Source organism: Oreochromis aureus, linkage group 17 (assembly GCF_013358895.1).
Source record: "Oreochromis aureus strain Israel breed Guangdong linkage group 17, ZZ_aureus, whole genome shotgun sequence".
In the NCBI taxonomy this organism is placed as follows: Eukaryota; Metazoa; Chordata; class Actinopteri; order Cichliformes; family Cichlidae; genus Oreochromis; species Oreochromis aureus.
The window spans coordinates 34,445,273-34,464,129 of record NC_052958.1 but is presented as its reverse complement, the minus strand read 5'-3'; the positions used below and the strand labels follow the sequence as shown (position 1 = coordinate 34,464,129).

Below are 18,857 nucleotides of genomic sequence, written 5' to 3'. Positions count from 1 at the left end.
TGCTGAACAATGTTACAGGCAGCATAACGTTCTCCACGACTTCTCCAAGCTCTTTCATGTCTCTCACATGTGCTCAGGTTGAACCTGCTCTCATCTGTAAAAAGCACTAGATGTGGAGCTGCCAATTCAGGTATTCTGTGGCTAATGCTTATCAGACTCCCCTGTGCCAGCAGTGAGCAAAGGGCCCATTAGACGATGTCTGGCCTTCAGATGTCTGTTTCTGATTGTCTGGTCAGAGACATCAACACCAGCAGCCTGCTGGAGGTCAATTTGTAGCTCTGGCAGTTGTCTTTCCTCCTTAAACAAAGGAGCAGATACTGGTCCTGCTGATGGAATAACGATCTTGTGCAGTTCTCATAGAGTAGCCTCCTGTCTCCTGGAATGTCCTCCATACTCTTAGGACTTTACTGGCAGACACAGTCTGTATGTCTGTATATGTAGAACATTACATCTGATATAAAATTTATATGCTGGATGACAGTCACTCTGGTTCACTTAATTTTTTTCCCAATTCAAGGTGAAAGATCTGAATTTGAGCCTGAAGGAAATGAAGTGAAGCAGACAAACACACACCCGGAAAGGCTACATCAGAGCCATTTTTTCCTCTTTGAAATCTTTTCATCTTTGACTATTATTTCCAACTGTTTCCAGTTGTGACTACAGTAATCAAACAGCTAAAGGGCCCCATCACTTGGCCATCAGTGGTCACTGCAATTACAAGGCAAAGACATTCAAAACTGTTCTCAGAAATGGTGATTTGGTGGCCCCCAGTGGATTCACATTGCTATTACAAATCTGTATTCTTAAAACGCATCGATCATAGAACAGAAGCACCGGAATTTACCAAACATTATTTAATAAATGATTTTGCAATACAAAACATCTGTGCAAAAATATTCAGACAAAATACAAAGCCAAGGCCTCTCTTGATCAATATGCATGTAAACCTGTTATGGGTACACTGATATTGAAATATACATTTACTTTTGTTTCTTCTTACCAATAAAAGACAAAAAAAGGCACTATAATGAATTTTTGCCAAATACAAAAATACCTAAACTTGATTAAGATTCACAGTCTTGTGTACAAGTGGTTTGTGCACTGCTATATTAGTACATAGACTACATAAAAAAGATGACTGTAGCCACAATGACGGCACCCATTGGTTGAAACCTTCACTTGAGCATTTTCACTTTTATTATTTTATTCTATTAGACTCTGTACACTCATACGGTAGCCAGGCCTTATACTATTCTCTGCCTTATTAGCAATTTTGCTGTCAGTGACAGCATCCTTAACAAAATGAGAAATGTCCTGTATTAAATAAGACTTCACTGATGTCAAAAATCAAGTGAGAAGTGGACTGGACTGGAGGAGTCGCCCCCTGTTGGCCATCAGTGCAGACTGCGTTGGCCTTGCTTTTTTAAATCTGGAAGCAAAGTCCATCTTATATATACAGTCTATGTTAGTATTCGTACATCATTTACATTGCTGGGGCTCATGGGTAAAGATGCTTAGGTAGCTCACTCTGCTTTAGAAAAACAGAATTACAAAAACACACAGAGAGGAAAGGCATTTGAAAAATACACCCTCAAATGATTTCAAATAGCATGGAAACAAGAGCACACCCTTCATGTTGCTAATAACAGCCAACCAGCTTCACTACTGACCTCTACTCACTTGAATGCCATTACCTCAAGGAAAACTAAAGAGCAGTAGGATTTATAAAGACAACTGAATTTGATTTTGATGCCATTTTTGCAGCTGCTTTTCTCTAGTTGCTACATTTCACGTGTCCACTTACTTTACTATTCAAAAATGCACTTGAGGCAAAAAAAAAGGATCCTCACTGTACTTTATGCTCTGCATGTCCTCAGTGAAAACAACCCAGATGTGTTATTGCTGTAGTTAAAACACGCACTCAGGAACATTCGCACGATGTCACCCATAGGTTGTTGACTTGACACATTACTGCTGGTTTTCTGACTTTTTTTTTTTTGAGGGAATGAAAGAAGCTTCATATTTGGCCTCTCATAAACCATCGTGGATGGCTGAGGCATAGTTTGTGCGGCTACGAAACTGAGACTCACCAAACACACACTTCGTCATCCTTCACTGGGAAACAGACAAAACGGGCAGAATTTTTTTTCAGGTTGTACTTTTTCTGTTAAAAGCTGCACGTGCTGAGCTACTCGTCAGGATCCTGTACATGTTAATACAGTCGCCACTTGGTGTGTTAAAAAGTTGCAATAATATTGCAGAACACCTAATTTGCAGTATCCTTATTTAGATGCAACATTCTTCTGTCTATGTACATGGCTGAGATCTCACAAAGCACCTAACTACTATAAGCATTATGCATTTTAACCCTTTTTACTTTTATTATTCTTCCATGTTTTGCTTCTTTTGCTTTTTTCTTTTTTTTTGCACAATACAGACGTATAAATACAAAGAAGGGAACAGAACAGGACGAGGTATCCAAATTAAATTTTGACTTTTTTTTTCCCATCTCCAAAATGAAATCCGTAAAAACTTTCGGAAAAAACATAAAAGACTGTATCCAATCAATTATGCGGCGAATCAAGTGTTTGCCCTGAGAACGGTGCGGGTTAGCTGTGGAAGGAAGCGAGCGCTTTGTGATGTCTTTTGTTGATCTGCAGGGGGCCCTCTTGCCGGCTCTGAAGTTAGATGCGATGTCTCCCGGAGAAACAAAACCGGGGGGGGAGGGATGATGAAAGAAATGATACTTAAAGGGAGGCCGATCAGATAAACTTCCAGCTTCACTGTGTCCGGTGTTCTTGTTGCAGACGTCTCAGATTGCGTGATGAAGTTGGAAAATTACAAAAAAACCAACAAAAACAAAACACACATTCAGCTGTCATTCTCAAAGGGACTCCTTAGCGCCTGCATGAGTACTTTCATAGCTGTTGGCAGCATGGCTATTATGCATGCTAACATAAATGTTACTGATTAGTTTTGGAGGGCCAAGGAGGCATCATTTATTGGAGCAGGACACTGTTGATTGTTTTTATGAAGTCCCTCGCCGTTTCCATTCGCGCTCCCTTGGATATTTCATTTTTTGTGTTGACAAGCAAGCCAATGAACTAGTTTAAAAAAACACCTGAAGGTCATCACATGAATATCCATGTCTCCCTATAGGGAAAAAGTCCATCGACTGGGAATTGTTTCGTTTTTTTTTTTGTCTGATTGGAACACAAACTGTTGAATAAGGCCACGGGAAGGATGTTTTCACCTTTAAAGTGTTTTACTTAATAAAAAGTTCATTTGAATATATATCTTTGTATCATTCATTCATTCAGGACCTATGTACTGTATTTACACAGAGGTTAAAATAACATTTTCAAACCATGATAGTAAGTACGCTTCCTTTAAACAGTAAGGCATGACAGAGTCAGACAGCTGCTTATATAGCCTGCTTAGTGTTTCTTGGATACCCAGATGTGTGGCACGCTCCATCTCTGTTGGGTCTCGGTAAGACCAGAGAAGAACTGTGACGCTGCGCCACTTGCTGAAGCGCTAAACTTCTCATATCTGGGATCTAACCTCAAAGAGGTTGAATATTTACAGGTCTGCAGTGATGACTGTGTCGTTGTACATCAGCACATCAGAGTCAGGAGTAAGCAGTGCTGATGTCTGAGACACGTGGTCCACCATCCCCTTCTGGGAGAGTTGTCCGTACACCTGAGCCGACCCTCCGCCGCTCCCCGGCATGATGCAGTGGGACAGCAGCGGCGTGTTGGCGTCATGGTTGGAGCCCGTGGTGGAGGGCACGCCGCTGACGTGACCCGTGCTGGTGGAGCCGCTAGCGCTGCTGGGGGAGCGGCTTTTGGGAGGGGGCAGGTGGTGCTGGATTACCCTAGTTGGCGGAGCTGGGGGTGCAAAGTGAGCTGGGAATGCTGCGTATCCTGGCGGGATTGGGTATCCGTTGACTGGGATAAAGCGCTGGTGGGTTTGGGTCACGGCCATGGGCGTCCATGCTGGAACTGCACCCATCTGTCCCGGCGCGGGAATAGCCTGGGCTGGGTAGAGGTACCCTGCGGCGGCGGCAGCAGCGGCGGCATAGCGTGGGTTGCTAAGGTTGCTGACGGGGCTGGCGCTGAGCGAGGTGGTCTGAGTGGTGGCATTGCCTCCTCCGCCAGAGGGCGTGCTGGAGCTGGCGTGGGACGACAACCCCTCCCAAGCTCGCAGGCGGGCATGAATATCCTTGAAGCGCGGCCGACGTGCTGGTCCTTCCTGCCAGCACTCAGTCATCAGACCATAAAACCTAAAAGCCAACAGAGTTACTTCATTACCACTAACAACAACAATCAGACTGCTTCTAAAACTCTAAAACTAACCCCAATACCAGAGTCCAATAAAGACACTTGGACACTTGGGTTTCACCATTAGCTGGATGCTCTATCTTCTTGTATACTTCTCATATTGCACCGGTAATTGCAACATACCTTGGTGGGCAGTCTTCAGGGCAGGGCAGCAGCTGCCTCTTTCTCACCATCTCCATCACTTCCTGGTTCGAGAAACCGTAGTAGGGCTGTAGCCCGTAGCTGAAGACCTCCCACAGCACAACTCCAAACGACCAGATGTCCGAGTCTGTGGTGAACTTTCCCGAAGCGATGGCCTCAGGGGGCATCCAGCGGATGGGTAGCACAATTTTAGGCTGGATGCAGTAGTAGTCTGAGGAGTAGATCTCTCTGGAGAGACCCAGGTCAGAAATCTTGACGTGGAGCTGCTCGCCTACCAAAATGTTCCGAGCTGCGAGGTCCTTGTGAACGTAGAAGTGGCTGGCCAAGTACTCCATCCCAGCAGCCACCTGGTTCACAATAGTTCAAAGAAAAGTTTTTAGACATAAATTAGAAGCAAACTGAGAACATTACAACACTAATTTTAATTAGAAGTTTCTACATGAGCGATTAAGATCCGTACATCAACATTTCATGTTTAAATTGATGCAACAGTACTCCTTCCACTACGCTTGTAGCCAACTACGAGGATGTTTTTAGATCCTACCTGTATGGCCATATGCAGAAAATCTCCATGATCCAGGCTGGATTTCACCGTGCCGTCCTCATCGCTGCTACAGCCGACGTCAGAGTGCGGCGAACGCATGATGAGGAACTCGTGGAGGTCACCTTGGGGTAGAAACTCAAACAGCATGCAGACCGGCTGCTCCTGGGTAACCACACCCACCAGGCACACCAAGTTGGGGTGCTGAAGCTCGGTCAGCACTGCGGCCTCCTTTGATGAAGTCAGATAAATAATGGTGAATTTCAAAGAAGCAAACAGACAAAAAAAGGTGGCTGGCAGGTTGATTTCACGTGGATATTTACAAAAGATGTGGGAGTTTAATGGAGAGACTGAGACTGAAACTGTGTGGCTTTGAAAGGTGATTATAAGAAGATCACCCAAGGTGGTTTCACAACAGCTCATTGATCACTTTTGAAATCAAGTCGATGGCAGTACCACTTTAAAACGCGGGCACAGTTCAGGTCTGCCTCACTTTCTGTAAATGGAAAGTGAGGATTACGTCTTACGAATGCCGACTGCCTCAATCTTCCGTCACATCTAAATTTATCTGGACGGCCTTCCACCAAGTTACAGTTTATTTTGGGAGCTATTTCCAGAGAACTCATCTACAGTTGAGCGGTTCAGCCGTCTCCGATCTTTCACCACGTCTACCTTCTATAGACATACAACAAGCCGTCCTTGAAATCTTGTGGGCCTATACGCCTTTCCTCTAAGAAAGCAGCCACGTGTAGTTTTTAGCAATAGGATATTTTAGTGGTACATTTCATTTTCCAAATCTACACAAAGACAACTGATGTGGCTTCATTATTATATATATTTTTTTATGTGTGTTGTAAAAACGGTTCATTTAGAAACATTTCTTACTTGCTGGAAGTCAGCCCACTGCTGGGCATTGGAAATGTCTTTAAGGGTCTTTATGGCCACAAGCTGGGCCTGGTCCATGCCCGGCAGATACAGATGACCCTTGTAGATCTTCCCTAGAGTACATTCTCCGAGTTCCTCCATGAAACGGACAGCTGATAAGGGAAGCTCCTTGGCCTTGCTCTATAGAAGGTAGAAGGAGGAAAAAAATGGTAAGGTGACATCAATAGATTGAAAACACATTCAACAAAAATGAAATCATTACTTTTTTTGTCGGGTCAGCACCCTTTCCTCACTGCTGTCCTTGTAAGGAAAAGAAAACACGATGTCGCTGCTTTCAATCTGATGTAGGCGAACTGCCTAATATAACACCGAATCCGTGTTTGAATTGTAGAAGAAAAATAAAACTATAGCTCAGAGCTGATAATTCACACAATCAGACTTGGCCCATTACATCAGCCCCCTAATCCTGCCCTTCACGCCTCTGGAAAGCAATATGGGAAAATTGCGAAATCTAGCAACATGTCCACAGCTTAAAAATGTCATCTGGCTGACAGGTTAAGCAAAATTTGGGAAGATGAGGCAATTAATTCTCTTGCCAGTAAACCATAGAATCAGCTGCAACAATAGCAGAAAACAATGTAGCGCTCCTGTGAGGGATGACTTTGCTTTTTCATTTTTTGGAACTCACCGAGGAGCGCTCTGACTGGAATGCTGGGTTACAGCACATCTAAATCCAACAGGAATGAGCTGGGCTGTGGGGTTACGAGAGGGTCAGGCACGTTTTGGAATTCATTTAAAGTAAATTCCAGTCAATTAAATCCATTTCCTCATTAAGATAAAGAAAACTAATGATTCAAATGGAGAAAATGCGGTTCAGCAGACACAGTTTGCCACAAACACCACAGCAGATACATTGTGTAAATCCCATCTGATAGAAATTTGTCACCTTAATAAGTATATTTAGTGTCAGATTTCTGTGTGAAATAGCTGAGAGGAAAGCAAATCAATCGTTTAAGAATTTGTGAGGATTGTTCATCAGATGCCCCCCACCTTACTATCTCTCAAAAAAAAGGGGAAATGCCGTTCTTAAAAGGAAAAATGAAACATTTGAGGTCCCTGCTGTCGTTAGTTTTTTAAAGAAAAAAAAATCAAGAGTTTATTTTTTATATTTTATGAGTGATTATTTTAAATTTTTTTTTAGGGGGAAATGTCTGTGAGCTACACTTTTGAAAATGTGAACACAGACTTTCAAACTTCAGCTCAAGTTAATCCAATATTTATTTGGATGTCCGATCTCTACCAGCAGCTTGGGAGGCCTGCAGAGGAGATGGAACCCATATTTTGTTTACAGCTTCACATGTGCAAAGCACGTAATAGCCTTTAAAATGGAGCAGATATTAAAGCCTGATTATGGGGGAAAAACACATTTTCATCCATCTTCAGTGCGATAAGTCCCAGGTATGATGCCATAAGTTTTTTTTGAGTCTCTTATCCAAAATTTGTGATGGTATTTTCATTTTCCAGTATGAATTTTATTTTTTTTTACATAACTTCTTATTACAATGTGTATCTTTCCCCTCATTTTTTCTTCAGGCAAATCTGTGATGTCAGATGTGTGTGTGTCTTCTTTTTTTTTTATTTTGATCATTAAGATTAGTCTTCTTTGCAACCAGAGCATGACCACGGTCAATAATCATACCGACCAATCTCATTAGAACAGCACCAACAGATGATGGTGGGAACGTTGGGGACTGAATATTTTTTATATAAAGTCGATGGTGCCAAACTGCCACTCTTGTCTATGCTTGGGAAGAGATAAAAGGTGCAGAAAGGTTGGCAGAGATTTCCAGATTCCAGGAACTTTGAGATGAATAATGAAATTCCTCTGTGAGGTCACATGCACTCACACACTCACACATGCACAGTGTCTGTACGAGCTCTGAGGGGGGTGGTGAGTGTGTGTGTTGTGCATTATGAGAGACACAGATGTTTTTAGTTACGGGTTTTTTTCCCCATCTTTCCTCCCCACACCCAAACCCTCAGATCCTCCTCACACCACCACAGATTTCTATGTGTGTGTCTAAAAGGACTGTCATAGGCAGTAACCCTTGGGTGACCCCCATGCAAGCAAAGCCTGTTAGGTAGCAGCTTAACCCAAGACAAAGCTGCAGATAATGAAAACAGGAAAGAAAGACATTTGACTTAGTAAAACGTCTAAAAGTCGTAATATTTAGCCCATATAAAAAAGTTTTTAAAAGACAGAAATCACACAGCTGCTCCCTTTTATTTAAATGTTATTATAGATTGTTAAAATTTAGCTACAAGGCTGAATGGACGCATGGGGCGGGGCTTTGCTAATCTTTCGGCTGATGGTTATGCAGTCTGCTATATTTCAGAACCCAGTTGGCAACAAGACCATTTAAAATCAACTGTATAATTCCATGACTGCATGGCTGTCACTCTCCTGTAAACGTAAGTCTTTGCAGACACAAGGTCTTCATGTAAACAGCAAGGAGAGACTCCCTTTTTAGGTCAGTGAAACATTTATTCCAGTCCCCCTCCCAAAAAACCCTCAGAAACAAAATAAAGCAAAGATATTAATGGATTCTGACGCTTCTGTGACATCTGCGATTCTCTCCGCGGCTCTTCCCTGTAATACTATACACCTTACCTTGAGCATCAGCTCAAGTTTGCCCAGGAATACATGCTGTCTAGATAAACCCCAACCCTCCGCCCTCAACCACCAACATTATGTGGAAAAAAAGATGAGCTTACATGATATGACAGAGTGTGCAACCTTGAAAGCAACATGATACTCATACTGATGTGAGCTGTGTGTTTTACTGGGAGAGAGCATGATATACATTACAAAAAAGAAAAAAGCTCCTGTGGTATTGGGATGGAAGGATGGACAGAGGCATAGCAATGGAAAAACAATGGATTAAGTGAGACGACCAAGGATAAGGAGAAGTGTAAGGAAAGGGTGTGGAAAAAGAGACAGTGGGAGAGAGAAATAAACAGGAGGGAGGTGGTGGGCTGCAGTTGAACATTCCTGAACCTGCTGAGCTCTGATGACAGATCTGATGCTTTGTCTGAGACAGGTCGTTTCCACACACACTCAAGCCAGTAACCCCGGCATGCCGTGACATATCCCTAATGACACACAGAAGGCTGTGCCAGTGTTTTGACTCCTGCAGTCTGTTTGCATGCCAAACGACAGCCTTTTTACAGTCATTACACAACAGCGTGATGATGCACTTAGTGTCCACTTCAAAATCGTGAAGGTTACAGTGTTTAATTTTTGTGTTGATATTATATGTATAAAGTGTTCTATATCTGCAGAAATAAACGGTAATCTGCATGAGCCCAGGAAGGCCCTCCGTCATTTATTCCCCACCCTGAGTGCCATCTGCTGTGACTGTAACGCTCCCTACCTTAGGCTTGTATGCAGTTGCGAGCATGGACATCTCAACGTTCTGGCCGCGGACGGGTTTGGGTTGGCGTGTCACGGGCGGCCTGGAGGACTTCTGGTTGTTGCGGCACACGCAGATGAAGAAGAAGAGCAACGCGATGGCTAAGGGGATTACCACGCTGGGAACCAGGATGTACAGGATCTCAATGCCAGACTCCTTATGGTCTACACAGATGGAACATCGAGAGAGAGAAATCATGTCATTTCACACATGTCACACGTGTCACAAAGACATCATCGCAAACTATGATTTAAAACTAGCGTCTCACCACAGAGGGGTATGTCGCAGAGCTCCATTCTGAACCCCTCATCCAGTGTGAAGCACCAGGGGGCCTCGTGTTTGTTCCCTGGGTTGCGGCAGTACGAGTGTCCTCCATTAAGCTCCGGGTAGCGCGCAGCCTGGTAGTTGTGGCTGTGAGGATACTGGGAGTTCCACGGCTGACACTGACGCCCTGACTTGGTTATGCTTACCGTTCCTCTGTAGTCTACCCCACTGTTGTTATAACATTTGTGATCTGGTGGAATATAACAGACAAAGTTAAACATGAGCAGGGGATCCTTTGGCAGCTTAAGAAGAGGGGTTTCTGGTAAATTACCATGAATATTTCCTAGTGAAGCATAATTCAGGCATTAGACAGTAATGTTTTAGCAGCGTCAACACAGTAAATCATTACAATGATTTACACATGAACATGTCTCACTCTTGTTAATAGGCTCTGTCATAGGGATCCCGATCCTCAGACAGTTGGCAGCCTCGGGGCTGTCAGAAGCAGCCAGGTCATCGCAGTTTGGCAGTTTCAGTCTCTTCAGTATGATCGGGTTTGAGCGGGCGATGATGTACTCGGTTTTACACAAGTCGTTCTCCAGGATCTCGCATTCGTCCTTACAGAGGTCACGGGGTTTGTCGGACCCCGAGCTGCGGTCGCACGTCGGGAAGGCAAAGTGGCACAGGGAAGGGATGGCGAACTGCGAGCAGCGGTCAGACAAATGGTTGGACGTCCCGATCATGGTGAAGGCCGCTGGGAACGAGAGAGGAAAAGAAGAAGAAAAAAAAAGGATTCAATTTCAGTTGCTTGAAAGTTGCTAAATAAGGAAGAATTAGAAGACTGAATAAAAACAGAGAATTTTATACTTTAAATGGACGACTCGCGCACAGCGATGCTGTTCACTTATTGCAAACATGTGCATTGCTGCGGCTGTCATTATTACTACAGCGACTACGATGAAGAGGAGATGCGAATAAAAAGCAGCCAAGTGAACCTGGCAACCATCCAAATGTTTCTCCAGCACATGTTGCTTGAATAAAAAGGAACATAAAGATCAGTAAGTGTGACATTAAATTCAAGATGCTGAATCTGGACTCTGCGGCTTTATGATTTACAGTCCTACTGTTGGCCTGTTACGACTCTGTGGCGCCATAAATCTCAATTATCACTCGTCCTTGATGTTTCAGATCAGGCTCTGGATTCATGGCCTGCGTCATTCCCTGAACTGTTGCACGGATATAATCAATAATGACCTCTGAGGACAAATGCACCCATACGCATAAAACAAAAAGCACACACGCTAAGACGCAGACGTGTAACAACACTGTGAAACAGTGTGTTGGCCACATGTGATTCATACTGAGTGGTGAACTCCCTTTGAACTCTCTAAGTGATGTTCTGCTTCCTTCCTGGAGGATATTAATTATGATTACCTTCTGAAAAATCTGAATTTAGACAAAATTTTTATTGAATTAGGATATAACTACACCTTTTTTATTTTTAGCAGCAAATTATGTCTCTAAAAGACATTTAATTGAATCTACCTAAAATGCAGGTGCCATCTGCCATCAAGAGTAAGGACAAAAGAAGCGGCACCTATTCCAATTTTTCAAACAAAGCATAAAGAAATGACTTTTGGCTCAAGACTTTTGCACAGTACTGTATGCCCTTTGGTCAGTTTTCTTTCTCAGATCTGCAGGAACTAAATATTTAGTAACATGGAATAATCTTTAACGTGACTTCCATGTGCTTACTTAATCAAGTTAAGCCTGTACACTAAGAAAAATCAGTGTATTTTAAATCAAACGTTTCTCATGAATGAATATGTATTTATGATGGATGTAAAAGTAAATTTAACCTATTCTCAAAACATTAATTAGATTTGTGTTGGCTCGAAGGAGGTTTAGCCCGCTCAAACTCACCTGTGATCTGGGTCTCAATCTCCCCCTGCATCTGCAGCGAGTCGACAAAAATGCTGCGGTTGCCGATAAAGCGGGCGCAGGCTATGCCTCTGTACGGCTGGCAGAATCCATCTTCAGGAAACCCGTTGCTGAGAGGTCAGAGAGGCGAGAAAGAGAGGGTGCTTTTAAAGTTCGTCTGAACAACATGCATCAATTTCATCGACTCTTTCACAGGAAAACCACTAGAGGTCAGTCTACATTAGCATATCCCACAAGACCAACTAGTTCCACTCTTGTGGAGGGAAAGGCTGCTCCTTGCTGCCTTTGCTTGGCTAAAGATCAGGCAAACTCAAAGGCAGATATCTAATACACATAAATGTCCTAATTCACATTAAAGTGCATTAAGAATTAATATCTCACGTCTGACTTTATTTGTGTTGCGTCAGAGAGTTGTCACTCTGAGCCACAATTTAAAACATATGAAAGGAGAAAGAGAGCAACCTTGGTTTTTACAGCTATTCAACTCCACTCAGTGAGCTTCTTTTGGGGCATTTCTTTTAATTTCCTCGTTAATGTAACGATTCTTATCCCGCTTAACACAGTCACCACCATCCTCTCCCCTTTCTGTCTCAGTCTCTGTGCTTTTTTATTCTTTCTCCATACACACACGCACACAAACACACACAGGCACACACACACAAAGCCCACGCTCACCGGCAGACCACTCGCTCAGTGTGAGATCATTTTGTCATGCGCTTTAAGTCGTACCATATGGGACGTTAAGACCAGGCACAACCGCAATATGTGGTATAGGCGAGTCCATGATGCCACTTCATATATGAAGTATATCCTCATGGTGCAGACCTGCTGCCTGAGTAATGGCGAACAGAAGCAGCTAGACTGTCACATTTTTAATATATTTAAACTGTGATTGTGTGATTGTGATTGCACCCAATCACAGTTGAGAAGCAGGCCTCAGCTGTAATTGGCTGAACAATGATAACAATAGTCAAACATTTTGACTCTGATAGGTAAGGTGGCCCCGAGAGGTCGATCGGACCGCAACTTATGAAAACACCAGTAAATAGAAAAATGCTGAAAAAGCACACAAAATAAAACTGAATAAAAACCCCAATAGAAATAGAAAAAAGTTGCTAATAATCACAAAACAACACACAAGTGTTTTTGGGGAGACAATAATGTGACAGAAGCCAACAGTAAATGGCCAATAGCAAAATACCTACAGTATTATATGAAGTGTGCAATTAAAACAACAATATAATACATAACACTGATGAATCCTCAACTGCTTTTAATGACGCCTCAGTCCTCCGTATGTTTTGGTTTCTGTCCCTTCTGTGGCTGGTCCATCACATTATTGTGTCCCCAGAAACATTTCTGGATTTTGTTTTCTCTACTTCTGTGTTTTTTATTTAACTTCCGTTGTGTTTTCTATGCTTTTGCTACATTTTTTTATTTACTTAGTGTTTCCCTAACTTGCAGTCTGTTTGACCTTTCAGGGCCACCATATATAGGGTTTAAAAAACACCATTGTGTAGCAGCCTAGTAAGAATTGAACTGCTTCTCTACTTCTTTTGCACATCATTCTTTTATTACGGCTTTACAGAAACGTCACTTTTGCTAATGAGAGTTGGATGGTTTACAAGAGCCGGTACAAAGTGCGAAAAGCGCTAATTTTACTCCACAAGCTGTAAAAATCGCACACACATTCCCCCACCCTGGTTTGGTGTGAGTGTGAGGTCAGTAGGTTCCCTCTCTCTGTGGAGTGTTAAGTGACTGAAGGGCCAAGGTCAGTTAACCCCCTTTCCCTGTCTGTGCAGATCTTAAATGGGCTTTCCAGACATGGACACACACACACACACACACACACACACACACACACACACACACACACACACACACACACACACACACACACACACACACACACACACACACACACACACGACTACCAGGGCAGCGGTCTGCATACTGCCGATTCCTCAGAGATAGGGTAACTTTACAACTTAATGCAGGTTTAAACAGATTTTATCCCCGGAATATGTAATTTCCTACTAAAATATGCAGTAATAATGACTTCATGTTGCGGTGGGCCTGCAGAGGGCTTAGCACCCCTTCAACAAGCCGCAAACGCACAAACTGATACTCCTTTGGATGTTTTTCACCCTTTTGGAGAAGAGCTGCCTGTGTTTGGGTGAAAGCAGTAAAGGGTGTGTTTGGTAATTGTAAGAAGTAACCACTGAATAATTGAATCATTTGAGAGACTTACAATTGGTTAAGTTCCTGCCATTTTTGAACGTAATGAAGTGGAACATAAAAAAAGGTAGCTCTGGCATGAGAAAACAAACACAAACGGGATAAAGAGCGAGGGCTGGAGTGTGTCCAGGCAGCCCAGAGGTTAGTTTGGTTGTGCGTCACAGAGAACGGTGGACACAAACATCCACACTAGCATGAAGCCACACACAGACAAGCAAATGACAAGGGAGAGGAGACGATCCACCGCAGTGCAGCCAGATCCCCGCGGGCAAATTATAACTACTGCAAGTCAGAACGCCCTAAACCAAAGCGGCTCAGCTCGAATCCCAAGTCGCCCTCACTGGGCTTCCTGTATTTTAGCTTCTTTCACTGGTTTCCAAATCAATGTAGCTTCCAAGCCCATGTCTAAGAAGCTGATTAAAGCATCTCGTCTGGTAGGGCAGGAATGGATAACAGTATGTTTGAAGAGAGATAGACACATCTACGAAAACCTAATCACTGTGAGACATCTGAGGTTTTCCGAAAACCTCTCTCTGTGTTTTTGTGTCCATTTATTTTCTCATGTGTTTGTGTGTGTCAGTGTAAGCTATCCCTAAGCAGGGGAAAGCCAAGTGCGGTTGCTATTTGTGTAAACAGTGAATAGCTGTTCAGGCCTTTGATTTTACACACTAACGCCACGGGCCCTCTGTATAATGTTTTATAACAGTTAATTACAAAGGGAGCCTTCTCCGTTCCAGACTCGATCTATAATCCAGATATAAACAGAAAGACGAGCCTCACCACAGAGCCTAAACAAGGTGCTGAAGACACTGATGCATTGTCCAATTACATTTTTTCCGACCTCATTATTTATTCAGGGAAGAGCTTGCTGAGCAGCCATGTTCTTTTTCCACCCACCACCCAGGTTCACATCCACAGTATTAAATAGAGACTCACACCTGTGTGGTAAATGCTAGCCCTTCAGGGACTTTTGACTCCACACATTTGCAGAATAGGTGTGTAGAAAAGATATAGAGTTCAACTCATGCGATTCATATATGATTCAAGTATTTATTTACTTTTTTCACGCCAAAAATAAATAAATAAATAAATAAATGGATGGATATAAATGGAACAACTTAAAATATTAAAAATAAAATATACTTAAAATATAAGTACAAAAACACCTACGTACATGTTGTTATTACCTGGTTGGACCCCATTACAACCGTCCTTTCAAAACTGCTTTAATCCTTGGTGGTACAGATTTAGCAAGGTGCTGAAAAAGTCCCCTGAGATTTTATCCATACTACAGCAGTTGCTGCAGATTTTTCTCCCCTTCCACCACATGCCAAAACTGCTCTAATTGGACTGAGATCTGGCAGTGCTGTGTGTCAAAATCCCAGTATATCAGCAGTTTCAGTACATCTAGCACCAACAACTATGCCACAAGTCTTCATTCAGCTTTCTTTTCCATTCCGATGCTCGGTTTGAATTTCAGCAGCTCATCTTGACCGTGTCTGCATGGCTAAAGGGTTACTGTCATGTCATTAGCTGATTAGTTATTTGTTAATGAGCAAGTGTACCTAATAAAATGGCAGGTGAGTTTATATGAATTTGAAAGCATCCAATAAGAGAACAAGACTGGTGATCCTATCCATACTAACTATTTTGGCACTGTTATAAAAACCAAGGTAACTCTTCTTTATGTTTTCAGGACGTCTCACTCAAAATCCCAAATGTAAATCCACACGGTGGTGCTAGGAGATTGTCAAATACATAAGGTAACATAATCCAACATCTGCATATTATTGCATGGTAATCCATCTAATAGGTGTTGAGATGTTTTAATTTGAACCAATGAGGTAAACCAGCCCTCAGACTCAAACGGCAGCTCTGGGGACATTCTGTAAACTAAAATTAGGAATGTATCCTCATATGATCAGAAATTATGACTGTACAAACACTAAGGAAAAGAACATGGACATATTTACAATACTGTGCAAAAGTCCTGAGCCACCTCAAATTTCTTTATGTTTTGCTAGCAAAATTGGAAATAGGTGCAGCGATATATTGAAACATGTGCAAACCTACATGCAAATAAAGTATATAAAGCAAAAACAGAGTTTGTACAATTGCAGTGTGACAGTCAACATTTGGTATTTGACCACCTTTATTCTTCAGCACTGCCTGAATTCCCTTTGGCAGCTTTCTTAGAATTTCTTTAAGTCGTCTTCAGGAATAGTTTTCCTTGAAGGCCATTTAAGCTTTTCTTTGGATGTTGCTTCAACTAAAGAAATGGGAACAATTGCTACAGGCTGCATTTTCAAATTGGTACCTTGCTAAGTTTTCGGTTATGTTTTGACATAACAATGATTCATCACTTGAGTAAGGTGCCTTTTTATGCTTGAACAAGCCATAGGTCAGCATTCAGTTGCTTGAACTGGTCAGGTGCACAGACTAGACTGAAAACAAGTGAAAAAACAGCCAATGTCCAAACAACTGTGAAAAAGCACCGAGAATTGTTGCTCAAGACCACTTTAATAAACATCACAAGAAAGTTTGGCTCCTGGAAGTAAATTCTAAAGAAATTACGAGTGGCTCAAAACCTTTGCACTGTACATTTTTAGATTTTCATAGGCAGAAACACACGTGCTTGGACAATGAAACATATAAACCACAAACTGATGATAGGATGGAGCGGGCTCGTTTTGATGTCTTCTCTCTGATCTCTTGACTAATACTGTGTCAGAACATCAGTACAATGACACAGACACGTTCCGGGATTTAAGGGCTGTGGTTTAACACAAACATAGAATTATCAGGAAAGGGAGAGTTTTCAGTTAAGGAAGAATGTTAAAAAATGTTGAGTCAACTCTGAATATCTCTAATAAGTTGTTCAATCTGGCAAAACTGCTGGATTTTTTTTAACCATATTCATCAAAATGTCCAAAGTTCTCAGTATTTCCACAGACCCCATAAACTCTCCCAGTTCCACTTTCCAACGTGATGACTCGTCTTCACTCTTATCTGCTTTAGCTTTTCCATGATGACTTTTATTGGTCAGTGGGACACATGGCAGTGAAGATAACTGTCCGACCAATGAACACAGAACATGAACACAGCTCAAAAAGGCTGTGACACGAATTAGCACACACTTTCTTTACTCCAGAATATGACAAGCGGCCTCGTCTTAGTCTCATCTGAGGATTAAACTGTGGTGTAGGGTTTTGATAATGAAAGAAACCTTTAAGCCTTGAGGATATAAGCTCGAGTGTTTCCCCATAAGAAGTCTGTGATGATGGGTTTGTGCTGATTTGTGGGGTTAAAGGGATGAGAATCTCAATGCTCTTTGTTGGAGCATACTATGGAAAGAAAAGGATTTAAGGATGATGAGAAGGGGGAGGGGAAATCCTGAAGACACTTTAGATTTTAGGGTTTTGTTTCCATTAGCTGCTCCGGGTGCTGAGTGAAGAGGAGATGAGCTGCTAGCAGCATGAGGTCACAGCTGTTGTATCCTGATTAGCGATGCCCCTAAACTTGTTTTTATTTAATCACTCTCTTCCTGGTTTGACAGGAATAATAAATGCTTTGACAGAATCAGGAGGTATAACCAGCCCATTATACATATTACATTGCATAAATTCATAATTGTCATGTTATTGTGTAAAATGTAAAACAAACCAAAGTGCAATGATGTGCAAATCATCTAAAGCCAAGTTTAAAAAAGTACATAACAAATTTTTGAGAGTCAGAAAAGAAGGTGACTGGTTGGATATGCCCAGTAAAGCTCATGAATTACAACTGTTTGCAAATTGTTAGATGCTATGCATGTTTGCAACAGATTAAAGATGCCCAACAACAAATCAGACGGCACTTGTGCGTCTGGAGAGAGACATCAAAGTCTCAGTTTTTCAATTTCTCTGTGCAGCAGGTGAAATATACACGCATTTGTCAGCAACGGCTGCAAGCTGGCGATTTACATGTTGGGCTCTCTCCATTGGCATGCACTCGTGATTTCATTATCACAGTAGAGCTGTGTAATGATCTCTTACTGACAGGGAGCCAAAACGGCCACCAGAGGCTGAGGCTGACTGGGATCTGTGGCTGCCAGTGGCCCGTGACCACACTGGGAATGAACAGCAAGTGAGGGCAAACTGAGGCACTGCATCAGGATACAATGGAGAAAGAAGGCCCTCTTGGTCCTCATATTACTGCTGCTCACTGACTGCAACAATAGAGCCTTCTGTCAGAGAGAAGGAACCTAACAGAGCGCTAAGAGAAGAAGGATGTAAGAACAAACATGAGGGATTAATTTGAGCTGGTGTGCATTTAAAAAAAGGGGAAAAAAAATAAGGAGGCTTCTCCGAAAGAAATCAAAATCACAGTTTTTTTCCATCCAGCATAGCAAAACTTTGGTAGTATGGTCGAAACTGAATGCTAAGCTTGATTAATATAGCCATCAGTATGAGGGTTTATTGGGTGCCAAAACCATGAATGAAGCTTTATAATACTACGAGGAAGAAGGTTTCTTCTTCTGTGGTTTTGTATCACAGCATTAATATAAACAGTAACGGGGTAAACAGTACAAATGGGGAATTCAGTGTCTGCCGTTTACAGATGATCCAGCTGTTATTTTACTGCCTCCCTAGCTACCCACTCAGTCTGGTATCATTTAAATGAATGGGGAGGCTGCACTAAGCACACAGACAGTGGGTCTAAGGCAAAGTGTATAAAACATGGATGTGTCACTGGTTTGGTTTGGGGACTACTGTTTTGGAGCCTCCATGGCCTTTTAAGAGACAAGTAACCAAACACTGGAGTGACCATATAAGGTGTGAGCTAATGCTAGGTAGTTTAAACTAATGATGACACCAGCTAATTATGTGCTAACATATATAAAAAAAAATCTCTCTCTCTCTCTCTTTCTAGATATTTATCTCACTGCGACTGTAACCAGGGTTTAGACATTAGAATTTTTCTCCTAATGAGTCATATTTAAAGTGTAGCATATGTGCTCCACTGACCAGCAGAAAAGGCTACACTTCTGAA

General features: G+C 42.2%; 1 protein-coding gene across 1 annotated transcript in view; it reads right to left on the bottom strand.

The window, feature by feature from the left end:
- Window positions 1-844: 844 nt before the first annotated feature.
- The window catches only part of ror1 (receptor tyrosine kinase-like orphan receptor 1), a 135,020-nt gene continuing 117,007 nt past the window's right edge, over window positions 845-18,857 (bottom strand). The window contains exons 5-12 of the mRNA XM_039601481.1: window positions 11,571-11,698; window positions 10,084-10,401; window positions 9,652-9,897; window positions 9,345-9,547; window positions 5,911-6,090; window positions 5,029-5,256; window positions 4,467-4,831; window positions 845-4,285 (exon numbers count right to left, since the gene is read on the bottom strand). Of these exons, the coding sequence (XP_039457415.1) occupies window positions 3,583-4,285; window positions 4,467-4,831; window positions 5,029-5,256; window positions 5,911-6,090; window positions 9,345-9,547; window positions 9,652-9,897; window positions 10,084-10,401; window positions 11,571-11,698 (2,371 nt within the window). The 3' untranslated portion in view covers window positions 845-3,582. The remainder of the gene's footprint in view (window positions 4,286-4,466; window positions 4,832-5,028; window positions 5,257-5,910; window positions 6,091-9,344; window positions 9,548-9,651; window positions 9,898-10,083; window positions 10,402-11,570; window positions 11,699-18,857) is intronic.